General features: G+C 43.0%; 1 protein-coding gene across 1 annotated transcript in view; it reads left to right on the top strand.

The window, feature by feature from the left end:
- Positions 1 to 16,813, top strand: part of GNA12 (G protein subunit alpha 12) — a 148,304-nt gene extending 131,491 nt beyond the window's left edge. The window contains exons 3-4 of the mRNA XM_053555822.1: positions 6,772 to 6,822; positions 8,282 to 16,813. Coding sequence (XP_053411797.1) covers positions 6,772 to 6,822; positions 8,282 to 8,851 — 621 coding nt within the window. The 3' untranslated portion in view covers positions 8,852 to 16,813. The remainder of the gene's footprint in view (positions 1 to 6,771; positions 6,823 to 8,281) is intronic.
- Positions 16,814 to 17,328: the final 515 nt, after the last annotated feature.

The following is a 17,328-nucleotide window of genomic DNA, read 5'->3' as shown; positions in this document are numbered from 1 at the left end:
ATAGGCGCCTGCCACAATGCCCAGCTAATTTTTCTGTTTTTAATAGGTACAGAGTCTCATTCTTGTTCAGGCTGGTCAAACTTTAAGCTCAAACAATCCTACCACCTCGGCCTCCCTGAGTGCTAGGATTATAGACATGAGCCAACTTTTCTGCCCAATTTTCTTCATACTTATGATGTTTGGAATATGTGGAGCTTCATGAAGTCTATAAATTTATGTCCTTCACCAAATTTGGAAAGTTTTCTGCTTTTTTAAAGAAATTCTTTGTCCCATTCTCCTTGTTCTCTCCTGTAGGATTCTAGTTGCTTATAGGCCATGAAATTGACCCCACAGAGGCCTACATCTTATTCTTATTTATTTTATCTTTTTCCCCTCTTTTTAGATTAGATTATTTGTGTTAGTCTGATTTCAAAGTTCACTAATTCTTTCCTCTGTCATCCTCAGACTATTATTAAGTTCATTGAGTAAATTTTTTATTTCAGCTATTGTATGTTTTAGTTCTAAAATTTCCATTTGGTTCTCTTTATATTATACTTTGTGCTTGTTTGCTAAGCTTTTCTATGTCTTTATTATAAGCATTTTTAAACTGAGTATATAATTATATAGTTGCTTTGAACTCTTTGTCTTATAATTACAGTATCTGGGTTATCTGGGTTGGTAACTATTAATTTATTTTCTCCTAAGGATGACCACTCTCCATATACTGAATAGCTTTAGATTGGATCCATATAAATGTTATTTTAGGACTCCAGATTCCATTGATATTTTTGCTTTGGCAGATAGTTAACTTGGTAAGACTGAAACTACCAACTTTGTCACACCTGCCTTAGCAGTAGCTCAGATTTTAGTTGAACTGCTTCTTATTTGCCTCACACATGGGATTAAGGGGCTAATCAGAGTCTTGGGCAGACTTTACACACAAAGTAAGATATTGAGTGTATGTGGAATAATTTGTTATTTTTTGTGTACAACAGTTTTTAAATTTGTAATTTGTCTTGAAGCAAGTGAACTAGATTTGAGAATTCCCTAGCTCACCATTGACAAGCCCTGCGTGAAGCAATCCCATTTTAGAATTTTTTGGAGTTAAGTGCAGAAACTATAAGCCAGCTCATGATGGGTAGACAGGATTTGAAACTGAAAGGCCATCTGGTACTTTGAAGGTGACTGTAATGTTATTCAGCAATGAGATATGTAGCACTTTTTCCATCTGGCCAGAGCTGGAAGTTAGTGTATATTTTCCTATGATTACCCTGTGGTCCTTGATCTCTCCCTACCTCTACCCTGATGTCTCAGACCAAGCCACATACTTGCCTTTGTCCTTTCTCACTCTCAGGGGACCTATATCAATGGTTCGTGAACTAGGTAGGTTCTCTTTTATGCATACCCCTCCACTGCACAAACCCATCACCTTGTGACTTTGACAAAGGACCAAGGGTTGCACCACATGAGTAGAAAGGCTCAGATTAACAGTGGAACCAAGTCAACCCTTCTCGTGTTGACCTCCAGGGCCTGGTCTTACATCAAAGGTTTGAGGTTCTTTTCTTTTGGTCCTAAATTAGCAGAAGGACCTACCTGAGGCCAGCAGAGACCTATCTGCCACCTCACTAATGGCAGACACATTAGGGCATGGACAGATGGGTCTGCAGCAAGGCAGGTCTGGCAGCAGCTTTGAGTGGCAGCAAGCCCAGTGTGCATGTATGAGGTCTGGCAATTAAGTTCGTGCACTTGCCACTGTGTGCTTACCTTGGCAGCACTATACAAACAACTTCGTAAGGTTTCATAACCTTGCTATGTCAGTGTCTCACAATCATGTTCATGTTGATGTGCAGCAGTATCTTGCTAAGTGGTGTTAATTATTGTTGTGTTTTGTGTGCCATTATGAGAATGCTGGAGCTGGAATTAGAGCAACAAACAAACATTTATAAATTACTTTTGTTGTTGTTGTTATTGTTGTTGAGACAGAGTCCCACCCTGTGCCCTGAGCAGAGTGCAATAGCGTCATAGCTCACTGCAACCTCAGACTTAGGCTGTGGGCATCCTGCTGCTTCAGCCTCCAGAAGCCACTGGAATTACAGGCTCTCTCTGGGGTGCCCAGCTGGGTTTTTCATTTTTTTATGAGTTGGGGTCTCACTCTCGCTCAGACAAGTCTCAAACTCCTGAGTTCAAGCAGTTCTCCTGCCTCCCACAGTGCTGGGATTACAGGCATGAGCCACCGTGCCCGGCATAAATTTCTTTTTAAACTTGGCAAGAGTGGAGGTAAAATCAGGGACATGTTAGTCCAGGTTGATGGGAATAATGCCATGAAGAAAATGGCAGTGTACAAATGGATTAAACATTTTTCTGAGGTGAGAGAAAGCATCACTGATGAAGAGAAGTCAGGGTAGCCAGTAATGAGCAGAACTGATGATAACGTTATAAAAATTCATGGAATTGTGAGTCAAAATCATTGGCTGAGTGTGAGAAGCATAGCAAACCAAATAAACATCAATAGAGAAATAGGAAAATCTTAACTAGAAATCTTGGCCAACAACTCATGGCACTTGCATTACAACAATGCACCAGCTCACATAGCACTTCTCTGTGAGGGAGTTTTAGCCCGTAAACAAATAATTATATTAGAATACCCTCTCTTTTCAACCTATCTGGCACTCAGTGACTTTTTCTTTACCAAAAGATAAAGGAAATATTGAAACGAAGATATTTTGATGGCATTCAGGACATCAAGGGTAATATGATGACAGCTCTGATGGTCATTCCAGAAAATAGTTCCAAAATTGCTTTGAAGGGTGAACTAGGTGCTGGCATCAGTGCATAGCTTCCCAAGGGGAGTAATTTGAAGGTGACTATAATGTTATTCAGCAATGAGGTATGTAGCACTTTTTCTAGGATAAGTTGCATACTTAATTGTCAGATCTTGTACTTCTTACTGGAGTTATAAGATGCTTCCAAAAAAGACTTGATGAAGGATATGGTCAGTTTGCCAAAAGCACGTCTTTTTACTGGTCTGTCTGGCCTAGGCCCTGCCACTCTCCTAATGTCCCACCCACCTGTCTGTGCCTACCACATGTACACAGGCCCCAGAATCAACCTGCTGCTATTTCTTGAAACATCAACCTTCTTTATCCTCACCCACCAGCCCCACCTCAGACTCAAACCTTCTTTTCCTAACTAGAGGACCAATCCTGTCCTGGGAGTGTCAAGGCAGGGAGCAGGCCCATGTCAGGCATATGCTCAGTGGACTCTCATCCACCCTTGTGAATTCACTTAGTTTTTGTTTAATTCTCAAGTTCATATTCTTACCAATCTTAAGTAATGTAGGTTTTTTAAACCAAAGAGGGATATGAAAAGCCCATTTCGGATTTTCTCTTTTTTATTGGACCATGTCCCTTCAGCAACTATCAAAAGAGGACTCTTGGGATTGTTTTGGCATTATGACACTCTCTTTTTGTAATTTTAATAAGCAGCTAATTTCATGTTGACATCTCAATTTCTGCCACATGCTATTGTATTTCTTTGAAGAAATGACTGAATTCTCCTAAAGTTAAAAGTATGTTGGAGTTTTAAAACTACATCTTTTGGTGAGCTGATGCCATGGGAATTGGGGAGTCCATTGCAAATGACTGTCCTGTAGGCTGTGTGCTACATCAAGTGGTGTGTGGTTCAGTATCTGATGATAAACTGGTACACTGAACTGTTCCAACCCTGCCCAGTAGGGTAGCAGAGAGCAGGCACTTCCATGATTGGCTTCTGGTTTGCACCAGGCTGCTGTTTACCCCTCTTCCCTCCTTGCTATCATTAAAGAGTTTTGTGGCACAGGCCCCATGCTGTGCAGGTCAGAGGCAATTTTAACACAAGCCCCTTAGGCTTTTAGCAAAACAAACCCAGCCTGGCATGAAACTGGCTTTAACTTCTCTACTCTCTGTGATCCTTGATGGACAGAGGAAGCCACCAATCATGCAAAATGACTGAGAATCTTAAATAAGTTAAGTACTTTCAATGTTTCGAAACAAACTGTGGAGGTAAGTTAAATGAACTATCCTGGTAGAGAAAGAAATGATAAAGATCTTTTTATATTATTAGCATTTGTTAGGTTTTAAAGTGCAATTGGGATGACCCTGATTTTATATTCAAAAGAGTTATTTAAATTTAAACCGGAGGGGGAGGCGGGGAAATCTCACTTTTTCAGTACTTTCTGTTTGGCTATCCTCAATCCTGTCCACTTTTCATTTCATGCTGGCATTGTTTGGGTAAAGCCAAGTCTCAGTATCTTGTGGTGACAAGAACATTGGCGATGGCATTTGCATTGCTGTGACTTTTTATGCTCAAGCTAAAACCCCAGTAGAAGAGCTTATTGCACCTTCTCTTTGCTGGTGCCACCACCTGAGTAGAAATGGGCAAGGGTGGCCCAGGCTGCAAGCTGCCAGCACTGCCCTGCCTTCAGAGGACTATGGCAGGCACCACTGTCATTCATATGTGGCAGAGGCAACATAGTGACAGTGCACCTCCCAAGGCCAGATGAGAGGCAGGAGGAGCTCATAGAAAGGAGGAGAGGGAAAGAACATGTCGTAAATCAGGTGAGGGTACTATCACGCCGGCAACTCTCCCACTGCTCAGCAGTTTCCTGTCTGACCATGAAAGGAAGCAGGACATGCAGACAGAAAGGAGCTCCCAGTGCAACCAGCAGCAGGTCTGATGGCCACACATTGTCCTGACACTGGCACTCCCACAGGCAAGAGATTTGTGCAGAAGGGAGAGAGACACAAGAGCCAGTCAGTCATGCAGGGAGCTCAGTGCCACAGAGAAGTGAGGTTTCATCCTAGAGCCCTGATGCCTTTTCCTGCTCCAAAGAAAGGCTTCTGGCTGCCTGCAGCCTCTGGAAAGCAGATTGTCAGGAAGTCAGCCTGTGCTCACCACTCACAGACACTAAGGAGGAGAAGGGTATTACGCTGTTACTATCCACACTGTGTATGACAGGGAAATGGGTGTGTTTCTCTCCCTTATATAAAATGCTCTCTTTTGAATTATCCAAAAGTCCTTCATTGTAAAATAGGAAAGCTGGCTTGGCACCTATGGCTCAAGCAGCACTAAGGTGCCAGCCACATATACCTGAGCTGGTGGGTTTGAATCCAACCCAGGCCCGCCAAATAACAAAGACGGCTGCAACCAAAAAAAACATAGCCAGGCATTGTGGCAGGCACCCGTAGTCCCAGCTACTTGGGAGGCAGAGGCAGGAGAATCGCCTGAGCTCAGGAATTGGAGGTTGATGTGAGCTGTGATGCCATAGCACTCTACCCAGGGCAACGGCTTGAGGCTCTGTCTCAAAAAAAATAAAACAGGAAAGGTGAATTTTTTTTTTTTTGAGACAGTGTTATTATGTCACCCTCGACAGAGTGCTATGGCATCACAGCTCACAGCAACCTCAACGTCTTGGGCTTAAGAGATTCTCTTGCCTCAGCCTCCCGAGTAGCTGGGACTACAGGTGCCTGCCACAATGCCTGGCTATTTTTGGTTGCAGTTGTCGTTGTTTAGTAGGCCTGGGCTGGGCTCAAACCCACCAGCCTCTAGAATACAGAAGAATTTAACAGGGTAACAGTGGCCAGTGCCCTACTCTGTGAGCTACGGGTGCTGAGCTGGGAAAGCTAATTCTTTACACAGGGGAATTTACTCTCTGGTTCTTCCCTGGGCCTGTCGGGGGAGAAGAGAGAGGCTGATGACCTAAACAGGAGCTAACTGCCCCTATTGCTGTTCACCCTTTTTTATGACATCATAAGCTCAAGCTGTAATCTTGTACCTTTCCAATGGCCTTTCCTCTGAAAAGTCTTCAACTTGCCACATGTGTGTGACCTCATCACAGTGTACACTTATGTGAGAATGTAGAAAGTGATGTGAACTCTCCCCAGATGACTCTTCCCACCTGAACCTGTGACAGGTGATAGCTGTCTTTCAGAGCAAAGTTCAAAGTGAGATCTTTCAGAAAGCCACATCTTTTGTGTATATGTGGTAGAATTAATTTTGAACATGCTGCTTTCTAAGAGAAACCTGTGCATACCTGTTCACTGACTGCTTCCTCTGTGTTGCTTCATCAGAGTTAATGTTTGAATACACAGGATTATGAGTGATTCCAAAGGTGCACTTCTAGATACAGAATATGTCTCGTTTGTATTGACATTCAGTAAGAAACAGCACTTTCTGTCATTCCACCATAGAAATTCAAATTAAAGATTCTCCTTTGTTCTATACCATACTTCAGGTCATAAAAATGTGTGAAATAATAATGGAATATTCCTAGAAACTGTAAAGTATTTTGTTGTATATTCCTTTCCTTCAAGATTTACTATCTTTTAAAGACAGTGTTTTGGGTTTATCAGACTATCCTTGTCAGACTAAAACTGTGCTCAGCAACTGAAATTTAAAATCTCAGTTCTTGTCCCATCCTTCCCTGGTGGCGTGGCCGGAAATGGGCCAGTCTCCATCTCTGGACAGGAAGAGATTAGCCTGGTCAGGGGGCCAGCATCCGCCAAGCACCAGAATCCAGCAAGGGAACTTTGAAAAATACCATATGAATTTTAATCTTGGGGTTGTAGCTAGAGAAACTGCATTTGTAAAATATATGTTAAATTGTTTTTAATTTTAAAAATATATGTGCACTCTTAGTCTTTTTTACTTAGCTTTACTGTTTACACATAGCCAAAATGCTGCTGCTGTTACCCTGTTAAATTCTTCTGTTTTCTCAATCAGGACTGAGTTGTGAATATTTCTTCTTCCTGACAGGGTGAATCTGTGAAATATTTCTTGGATAACTTGGACCGGATCGGTCAGCTGGTGAGTAAAGACCCCCACTCTGAGAATCTGTGATTCAGGATTAGAAAACATTTGTGTTGAGACTAAAGCAGAGTAGTAAGGCTTTAGCTGTACCTACAGCCGTACTTGAGATTACCATGAATAGTAATGTCATGTCTCCCTTAGATTGAGACTTTGTCTCAGAGCAAGGGGGGAGAAGTTGCTCCATAGGAATCCTTTTGCCCAAATCGCCATGCAGGAAGACAGTGAAGTTCTTCATTGAAAGCAGGATTTCTTTTAACTTTTTCTTATGGAAAATTCAAAATAGATATACAAATATACAACAAAATAGATAGTATAATGGAAACAAGGTGCAACAATTACCACTCATGACCAGTAAATTGTTTCATCAAGGATAAAAGGGCAGAGGAAAAGAGTTATTCCCACCACCAGGAATAAATCCATCATCATATCATTTCATCAATAATATTTTACAGTTTTATCTCTAAAAGATAAGACTCTAAAAATCATAACCATGATGCCATATCACTCCTAAAAAATTAGCAATAATCTCATAATGTCAACCAATATCCAGTCAGTTTTGAGGTTTCTTCAATTATCTCATTAATGTCTTCTTAATACTGGTTCATTTTAGCTATTTGATGAATCCATATAAGGTCCTGATAAGATCCACACATTGTTATCGGTCTACGTAGTATGTCACTTACATTTCTTTTAAGCTACAGCTTTCTCTCTCCATCTTGTATTTTCTTTCAATTTATTTATTGGAATAACTGAATTATTTATCCTGTATGGTTTCTTATAATCTAAACTTTGCTACTTTACCCCTGCAGTGTTACTGAAGATGTTTCTCTATCTCCTATACACCCTATGGATGGTAATTAGACCTATAGATTGAGGCTTAATCATATCCCTGTTTGTTTTTTGGTGAAACTGTTGCCTAAATGGCCGTGTGCACTAGTCACTGGAGGATTTTTAACAGTGCAAAATCAGAGTAGTTTAAGAGTTACTACAGTTGCCTGCATGTTGCTGAAGACTTCAAGAGTTTTCCAAGAATAACATATTAAATATATTGCAAAATAAATTTAAATAGCATTGCAAAACCCAAATTAGTTCATAGTAAGGCTTTGGAATGTACGTGCTTTGGAAGCTAGCAAAATAACAAAATATGCGTCTATAGTATGGAAATAAAAAGATGATAAATTTCCTTTGGAGAAGAAAATTGATGTGGTTTTACACTGGGGCCTAATAGTGAGTGTTCTGATAATGTTTCCTCAGACTGAGGAGCCTCCATTCATTTTGAAATAAACTATTTCTTTCATTTTCTGTTTCACGGTATATTTATAATTTTGTAAATAAAATTTGCTTTTGGTATTTGGTTCATCTTATGAAAGTCAGTCTAACTCTTTTCCTCTGCCCTTTTTACCATCTTTTTGTTCTTACTTTCTCACCTTCTTTCTCCCTTATCCTATATTTACAGAATTACTTTCCTAGTAAACAAGACATCCTGCTTGCTAGGAAAGCCACCAAGGGGATTGTGGAACATGACTTCGTCATTAAAAAAATCCCTTTCAAGATGGTGGATGTGGGTGGCCAGCGGTCTCAGCGCCAAAAGTGGTTCCAGTGCTTTGATGGGATCACATCTATCCTATTCATGGTGTCCTCCAGTGAGTATGACCAGGTCCTCATGGAGGACAGGCGCACCAACCGGCTGGTGGAGTCGATGAACATCTTTGAGACAATAGTCAACAACAAGCTCTTCTTCAACGTCTCTATAATCCTATTCCTCAACAAGACAGACCTCTTGGTGGAGAAGGTGAAGACGGTCAGCATCCAGAAGCACTTCTCAGATTTCAGAGGCGACCCACACAGGCTGGAAGATGTCCAGCGCTACTTGGTCCAATGTTTCGACAGGAAGAGACGGAATCGCAGTAAGCCACTCTTCCACCACTTCACTACCGCCATAGACACTGAGAACATCCGCTTCGTGTTTCATGCTGTGAAGGACACAATCCTGCAAGAGAACCTGAAAGATATCATGTTGCAGTGAAGGGAAGGCCTCTCTTGCTATCATCCCTGAACAGCCTGCATGGCTGTTGGTCAGATCACTTTGGTGTGTGTCATCCATACGGTTCTGGAGTGGGTTTCTCAGATCGCTGCCATCACATGCCTGGCTCAAGAATGCTGTCAAACCAGCCAGGCTGACAAGCTCCAGGCAGACAGACACGGAAACTTTGATGTTAGCTACTGAATCCTGGGGACGAGTGAAACTACTGAAAATCCAAGTGATCGCTTTGGTGTTAATGTGTAATACCTAATAACACAGCTTTTTTCCTTTTACAGAAATGTAATTCTTTCTGACACAATTCAGTTGAAGAGTGTGTGTGTCCGCACACAAATGCTCTCTCTTTAATGACAGAAACACAAAAACCAGCGAGCCTTGCAGATGGCTTTTCTAACTTGCAGTTCTTCACTGCGACAAACTAACCTGAAAGCTTTGCTTAATTGTAGCTTGTGAGATCAAATGCACGCTGATGCTGCTAAACTCAGAGTGCCCGGGCCTGGCCCTACATCCCCAGCCACAGTGTCTGAATGCCAACTCCCAAAGAGAACACATTGCCTTTTAAAACTCTTGTGCCAATTTCCTAAGAGACTGTAGCCCAAGCCTATTAGATTGAGCTGCGGAACTATGCCAAGGATGCCTTCCCATCATTGAAGACAGGATTGGGAGTTTTGCAGGACTGAACTGGCTTTAATGCCCCTCTAGTATGCTCGGCTTCTCCTGCCTTGCCAGATTGCACAGCAGCACAGCGTGGAGTGAAGTGGAGATAGGGACACTGACAGCGAATGTTACTCTATCTGTATACACACAGTGGTGCTTTTCATTTCTTAACTCCCTCCCATTCCCCCTACCCAGTGGCAAAGACACACAAACGAAGTAGCAAGTAGCCTTGCAGATGGCTTTGCTATCTTCCTTGCAAGTCATCTTCTGACACCTCAGTTGGCAGCATGTGGCTTTCCCTCCTTTTGGAAATAGTGGAGTGTTTCATCTTCTTCTGAGGCTTCTGAAAGCTGGCAAGACTACTAGCAAAGCTTTTGTTAACAGTACAGCTGCTTGGCGAGTTTCTAACAGCTGACCTTTTTGAAAGCCCACAAACTGGAGAAATCTGAGTTTCTCCAAACTGCCACTACACCAGTGCCTTTGGACAGCCAGTCCCTATCCTCAGCTCCCTTTTAAGTCTGATTCTTTTTTTTTTTTCAGAGACAGTTTCACATTGTCATCCTTGGTAGAGTGCTGTGGCATCACAGCTCACAGCAACCTCCAGCTCTTGGGCTTAGGCAATTCTCTTGCCTCAGCCTCCCGAGTAGCTGGGACTATAGGCACCTGCTACAATGTCCAGCTATTTTTGTTGTTGTTGTTGTTATTGTTGCAGTTTGGCTGGGGCCTGGTTCAAACCTGCCACCCTTGGTATATGGGGCCGGCACCCTACTCACTGAGCCACAGGCATTACCCCCTAAGTCTGATTCTTATCCATGTCTCTTGCTTCTATTACTGTTTACACAGAAAAGTAAACACTAGCAGATACACCTGGGGGGAGGAACCCTCAGAAGCCTGTGAATGTTGGTATGAGCTGGTAAACCTTAAGCCCATTTGACTCGTCCAATTACCTGCCAGAGGTGTCTTTCACTGTGTTTAAAAATACATTGCATTCCAAACTGGTCCCCTCTGTGCATTACTCTACTAAAAATGTGTCTGGTATGTTTGAGACTTAAGAGAGAAAAGAAAAGCTTCCTCTTAACTAGCACCCAAGTGGTACTGTGGCTTAACACACTAGGGGCCTTGTCCTGAGGCCGTATACTGTTCTGGCCCTGTATTTCTTTTGCATCTCACTCTCAGCTTGTTTTCAGCAGCCAGTTAAACATTAATCTTGGGGCAGATGCCAAACCAGAAGAAGAGGGAGGACTAAAACCTGCTCCCTAATCATCCTTGTTCTCACGCTTTAATTAGGAGACAACATGGAATTCTCTTTCTCTTTTGGTGCTTGAGGGTTTATGTCAATGTTTGCTGGGCTTTTGGGTCTTTTTTTGGCTGGAAAAAAAAAAAAAGTTGCTGTTTTTGTATTGCTTCCTGTAGCTCTTTACACACTGAAAGGATGTGACCTGGGATTAGTGTCGATGACCATATTTTGCAGGAAAAAAGATTACTCTTGGTAGGATTCACCAGGATTGCCTCAGATCACATTTTCAGTTTTCAGCAGTGAGAGCCAGTGACCTTCATGCACCCCAGTCAGTTTCTGTGTCATATATTTGTTAGACTCCAGAGCCCAAAAGAAAGGCAAGCTGTTCCCCCACCAACCTGGAAATCCTCTTTACAGTTGTGTTGGACATCACTACCCTCATGACTAGCATCACTGGGGGAATCATTTGAAACACTTTCCTCAAGAGGATAGGTCAGCCTTGCCAGTGAATGGTTTTGTTCCTTTAACAATTCCAGTATATTTACTAGTCACTTTCAAACCTGGAAGCATGACAATAATTAGATTTCATGGCTTCTTTTTAAGCAGGAAGCAGGGTGGGATAGCCAGAAGGCCAGTGCCCAGGATCAGCTCAGCCCCTGACCCCACCACTAGGTCACACATTTGGCTTTGCTGAGCCTGGACTGCTCAGCATCCTTTCTCCAGTGATCGGGATGAATTAGAGCACCTTTAAAAACCCCACACACACTCTAAATTCTGTAATGTATTGTAATTGCAGAAGATAACTTCGCAAGGTGAAACTGAAGTCATTACAACTTTTCTACACAAAGATTATAGTCATTTTTTTTTTCTCTAAAACCTTAGGCTTTTGTATTTTTTATTTTAGTTTCACTGTTAATCCTTGATTATTGTCTTTTTTTATTGAGATGTTGAAGAAGCAGGAGGTATTTGTTCCTGGTCTACTATTGCAAAAATGTAATAATAAACTTCCTGAAAATAAGATATTTTCCTCATAATTACACTGTTTACACATAAGAACACATGTAGACTTTTTACTGAAATATAATTTTAACTATTTGTAGGGAAATTGTTTTCAAAGATTTTGAATCTTAGCTCCATAATTTATAGAGATCTTATTCTTATAATTTTTCTACTTCTTTGACAAGAGAAAAGTGAGTCAGATTATTTTTCCTCCAAGATCAAAAAGAATAATCTTGAAACAGGATTGTGACTTCACTTGGGGGTCCTGGGAACAAACGTCTAAGGACTTTGCATTATAAGCTAAGGGCTCCCATTAGAATGATAGTCATCTGGATCAATTGCTCTCGGTTACCTTCTGCACATGGTGTTAGCATGGACTGGGAGGGTATGGTTTGAAGATGTGACCACCTTTAGTCTCTTTATGTTTATTAAAATACGTCTTTAAAATTTTTTTTTGCTTAATATATCACTAGGCATTCAAAACCAACACTAAATTTATTTTTCATTCCCCAAAACATCACAGCAAATGACTCTAGTCCTAATTTTATTTGAAGGTGGTTCATTATTTGTTAATCACAGTTTTTATTACCACATATCAAACAAAGCCTAGCATTACGAGAACCATCAAAAATCGGTTTTGAATGAAAGCCTCTGGAACACATCTTCAAAGTTCGTATGTAATAGTAGCATATATACATGAAGACACACATGTGCATGTGTGTGTGTGTGAATGAGAAGAACCAGGAAGCCCCAAGGAGGAGGACCTGGTGATGACATGGTCCAGAGACCCAGAGACCAGAGGAGCTCCAGGGAATGGTGGAGTGGAGGTTCTGTCATTGCAGGGATTATTGTTCCAGCCATAAAACGAAGAGACCACTCACATGAAACATGAACGCCTTCCAGTCATCAGCATGGTTTGTGATCAGAGCTCACTTGTGCTCAGAATTCTGCCATCACTGGGTCTTCTGCACAATTGGGCATCTCCTCTCTTTCCCAAATAAGCAGGTTTCTAAAAAGAGGCATGTAGATATTTGGTGCCATTGCCTGTGTGTGGCTGGTGGGGGCTGAACTGACTACAGGTAGGAAAGACAGAAACCTCTCCAGAAAAATGGCAGCCATGAGCATGCTCGCGCGCTCTCTCTCTCTCTCTCTCTCTCTCTCTCTCTCTCTCTCTCTCTCTCTCTCTCTCTCTCGACTGTCCACATGGCTGTGGGCTGAGCTCTTTGAATTTCAATTTCTTCATTTGTCAAAGTTGAACAGCATACACAGAGACTTCCTCCTGTCCCAGGCGACTTCAATATATAGACAGATATTTGCGGAGGTGCCTGCCATCTTTGAGGGCTTCTGTGTTCAGCATGGTGACAATTGTATTTCACCACGTCATGAGCCACTGAGTCTTCCCCTCACTGTGATCAGCACCTGCCTCAAGAAGAAATGCAGTGAAGGTGGGTTTTCTTTTACTATTTAAGAAGCAAAGAGAGGAAGTCCTTGCTTTAAAAAAAAAAAAAAACTTTCACAACATGCATGCAGCCCTTTCAGATCTTTTGGTACCATTCTCTCTGTGAGGTATGTCAGATGTGCTTAACAAGCTCACTCTGAAGTGATTCCCTGAAATTTAGGAAGCTTTGCTCTGAAGTAAAAGACAGTCTATTTAAGGCTTATTTTATTTGCATTCCAGACCCAGGGGGAGGTGATCCTTAAATATGTGATCCTTGTATTTCCCTGATGTGGCATTTAGGAGAGTTTGCCCTGGCCCAAGAGTTGGCAGTAGGCCTGCAGCTTGGTGGACTAGATGCCTGTGTACAGATGGCACCCGAGGAGAGGAGTGACACAGCATGGACTAGAAGGGGATGGCATTAGTGACCTTAGCCTCTGAATCTTGTACTCCTTTTGTGAGGTGTTGCATTGAACCTTGAAAAGAAAAGTGTTGAGTTTGCTGAGAAAAGAGCTCATTTAGTTCAGTTCTACCAGTTCAAAAAGTAAAAACCACCATGTGAACAGGCCTTGGTGGCAGATGAGACTCTAGTTTGCCCTTGTGTTCAGAGAAAGGTATGGTCTGAATTTTGAGGTGGCGCAGAGCCCAAAGGGTGTGGATTTACTAATCCTGCTTCTGAGATCCCACTTTTCAGGGTCTGTCTTGTATGTTCTCTAGAAAGAGGTCTTGGAAACCTCTCACAGCTCCTCTCTCTCTCTCTCATTCCCTGTAGAACTCTCTAAAATGTGAAAGCCGGTTATTCTTTTAGGGTTCAGGATGGCATACTGAAATAGGTAGATTCCAGTTCCAGACTGCAGTGTTGGTATCTCTTCAGGTGAAAACTTACTTCAAACCACAAACAGGTTACTAATTGCCTGAGGCATCCTCTGTACCCCTTCTCTGCTCAGCTGTGTCTGATGCTTCCCAGGAGAGCAGCTCCTTTGAATAGACTCCTGTGCTGGTAGGTCTGCTGACTCTGAAGGCTGTGACCACACCTCCAAGCTGTGAGCCTGGAGGACCTGAGGGTGCTAAGAATAGCTGTGCTTGCCATGCATGGGGCATTGTTTAACCCACATTTTGCTTTACTAGTCTCTTGGAGAACTGAACTTTTCTCAGCATTTGAATTCTCTATTCAAAGGATGCAATCCCAAAACACAACAGGAGGAAGCAGCATGTGACTGGAAATAAGTTGAAAGCTCATGATATTCATTCTTAGGGATTGGTGTCCACCTGTAGAGAGTGATGGGAAGTGGGATACAACTCAGAAATAGACCATGGCTCCTGCTCAGCAAAACAGACTACACACTGGGGCAAGGGCATCTCTCTACTAAGGTGTGGTGTGGCTAAGAACAAGGTGAGAATTGCTCTTGTATTTAACCCTGACATTCAGACATTCAAACCTCTTAACATGTCATTGTGAGGCCCTTGCTTTGAGAGACCTTGAAGACTTTGCATCTGGTCAATTACACATGTTCTAGGAGTTACACTGGCAAGTGGCTCTGCTGCTTGCTCCATAGTAAAAGTGGAAATTTAGCCTGAAAATGAAGTGCTGTATCTTTGAGCTGCTTATACAAGATAGTTTTTCTCTTCGGGTGGTTTTCTTTTTGATACGTATGTAACGCAAACCAAAGCGAAACACTAGAACAGCTACTCTGAGGTCCTGATTAGCCTGAATTTCCTTCTGGGGCGAGGACAGCCTGGTCTCAGGTGAGCAGGGCAGGCAAGGTGGGTGGTAGAAGGGCTCTGCCATCCCTAGCCTGGTCCTGCCCCGTGACAATAAGACCTATTGTTCCAGCCTGTCAACTTGGGTACCCTTTTATTAGCTATGAATTCACTTCACTTTGTTTTAAAAAGCTGATGTACCTTGACTATGAAGTCAAGGTAGAGTTTTCCTGACAGGTTTCAGAGTCCAGCCTTGCCCAGCATTTGTCAGCCTGGGTTGTCTTGTACTCTGAATCTCATCTGTTAAAATGTGACCGGAAGTACAGATGAGGAAATGTTTATCTCCAGAGTCAATCACACAGGCCATCAAGAGCATGACCCTCTCTGGGTAGGACATAAAAATGTCCTTCAGACCTGGTTCTAGTGTTTTCTGGTACCAGCTCCAATCAGGAAGGAGGACAGTGAGAGGAGAGTTGCTAGGAATGGCCATAGTGCCTGGCCTGCTGGCCCCATTGTTGCTGTCTAAAACTTCATTCTCTACCCAGAAGTACAGTGAAAGCTGATCTGAACCATATCCAGAGTCTAGGGACCATCTAGGTGGCATGCAGATTGCTGGGTTCAGCACCAAAGGCAGTGCTAAACCTCCACCCCCAGATTGTAGGGTCCCCTTCTCCTCTGACAGCTGGTTTCTGTGGTCCTCTGCCTCCTCAAAAAGGTCAATACAAATTATGGGCAGAGGAAGCTCAGTCACCTAAGAAACTTGGAAATGCACATGTCAAAAGTCAAACCAGACTTGCATCTGAAAATCAGATTAATAAAGTCATTTCTTTGCAGCTCTCCTACTCACCCATGGTGTCTGGATGAAGCTATGAACATTTTCCATCTGGGTGGTCAGAACCTCTTGCCCACTTGATAGTGTGTGTCTGCAGGACTCACCTGCATCCTGCCGACACCTCAGGCCATTGCTCCAATCAAGCCTTCCTGCTAGGAGTCAACCTGTTAAGTCTTTTTTTTTTTTTTTAAAGAGATGGGTCTCACTCTGTCACCCGAGTTAGAGTACAGTGGTGTCATCATAGCTCACTGTAACTTCAAACTCCTAGGCTCAAGTGTTCCTCCCACTTCAGCCCTCAGCCTCCCAGGTCAGGTAGGTAGGACTACAAGTGCACACATACCACCATGCCCAGCTATTTTTTTTTTTTTTTTGTAGACACAGGGTCTCAACTATGTTGCCTAGACCAGTCTTGAACTCCTGGGCTCAAGTAATCCTCCCACCTTGGCCTCCCAAGTCACAAGGATTACAGCTGTGGGCTACCATGCTACCATGCCTGCCTGGCCCTTAGATGCTTTAACAAGCCTATTTATAAAAAATTTTAAATAGATCTCTATTGAGTCAGTCAGTCTTTAGAATTTGAAAGAATTGCCTTTGGACCTGTTATGCAAATTGGTTTAAAACCTTCAAAGTGTCCTTTTCCTGATTGGCAAGCTATTCTCTGTTGATGCCAGTGTAACTAGGCAGATTGCTCAGCCCCCTCTCATTGCTACCGTCCTGAACTCACCCTTCCTGCACTTCAGCTTGTCCCAGCATAGCACAGGAGCAGAGGCTGCTGAGGCAACTTAAGATGACATTTGGCTCTAGCACCTAAGCATTCAGGACAGAAACAGAGCCTCAGGGGTCTGAAATACTGAAAGGAAATTGGGGCTTCAGCACAGACACTTACCACGGGACTGTCACTGCGGTGCCAGAGCCACCTGCAATGGGGCCTATTGTGCTGTGACCAGCCTCAGTTTATGGATACTGTGTACCAGGTTAAAATACACAATAAAAGTGTACAAAATGTATTTTATAGCCATGGTGGTTAGTTTAACATGTTTTGTATATATGATTTTTATAAATCTTATTAAAATTGGCCTTAAATTACATCCGTCTTCCTGGTCTTATGTCCTGTCAAAGTGCCAACCTCCACGCAAGTGTGTGGTGAGGCCTCTGAGAGTGGCCACCCACCCCCCACCTGTGAATGAAGAGCTGTACAGGTGGATCCTAGCCCATGTGCTGCATCCATCGGCTTCCTGGGTGAAATTCCACTTTGGGGGCAGCTGCCTTTCCGGAAGCAGAGGCCTCCACCCTGGCTGCCCTCCCTGTGTTCAGAGTATGCATGTCAGACTCAGCCACCAGACAGGAAAATGAGGTAAGTGGGATGGCAGTGCGTGACTCTGGGCCTTAGGCCCTCGGCTCTGCCTCACCTATCTTTGCACTCCCAGTACTGCCTCCCAGCTGCTGCTGCTTCACACCTGTTGGCAGGAATCTTGTATACCATCCAGCAGTTATTCAGCCATACAGTCAATGGTTTTCCACCACCACAAGCACAGGCCTGTGGGTATGGGAGAAATACAAACAAGTGGCCAGTGACAGCTCTGGACCCACAATGAAGGTCG

Source organism: Nycticebus coucang, chromosome 12 (assembly GCF_027406575.1).
Source record: "Nycticebus coucang isolate mNycCou1 chromosome 12, mNycCou1.pri, whole genome shotgun sequence".
NCBI lineage: Eukaryota > Metazoa > Chordata > Mammalia > Primates > Lorisidae > Nycticebus > Nycticebus coucang.
This window is presented reverse-complemented; position numbering and strand designations above follow the sequence as displayed.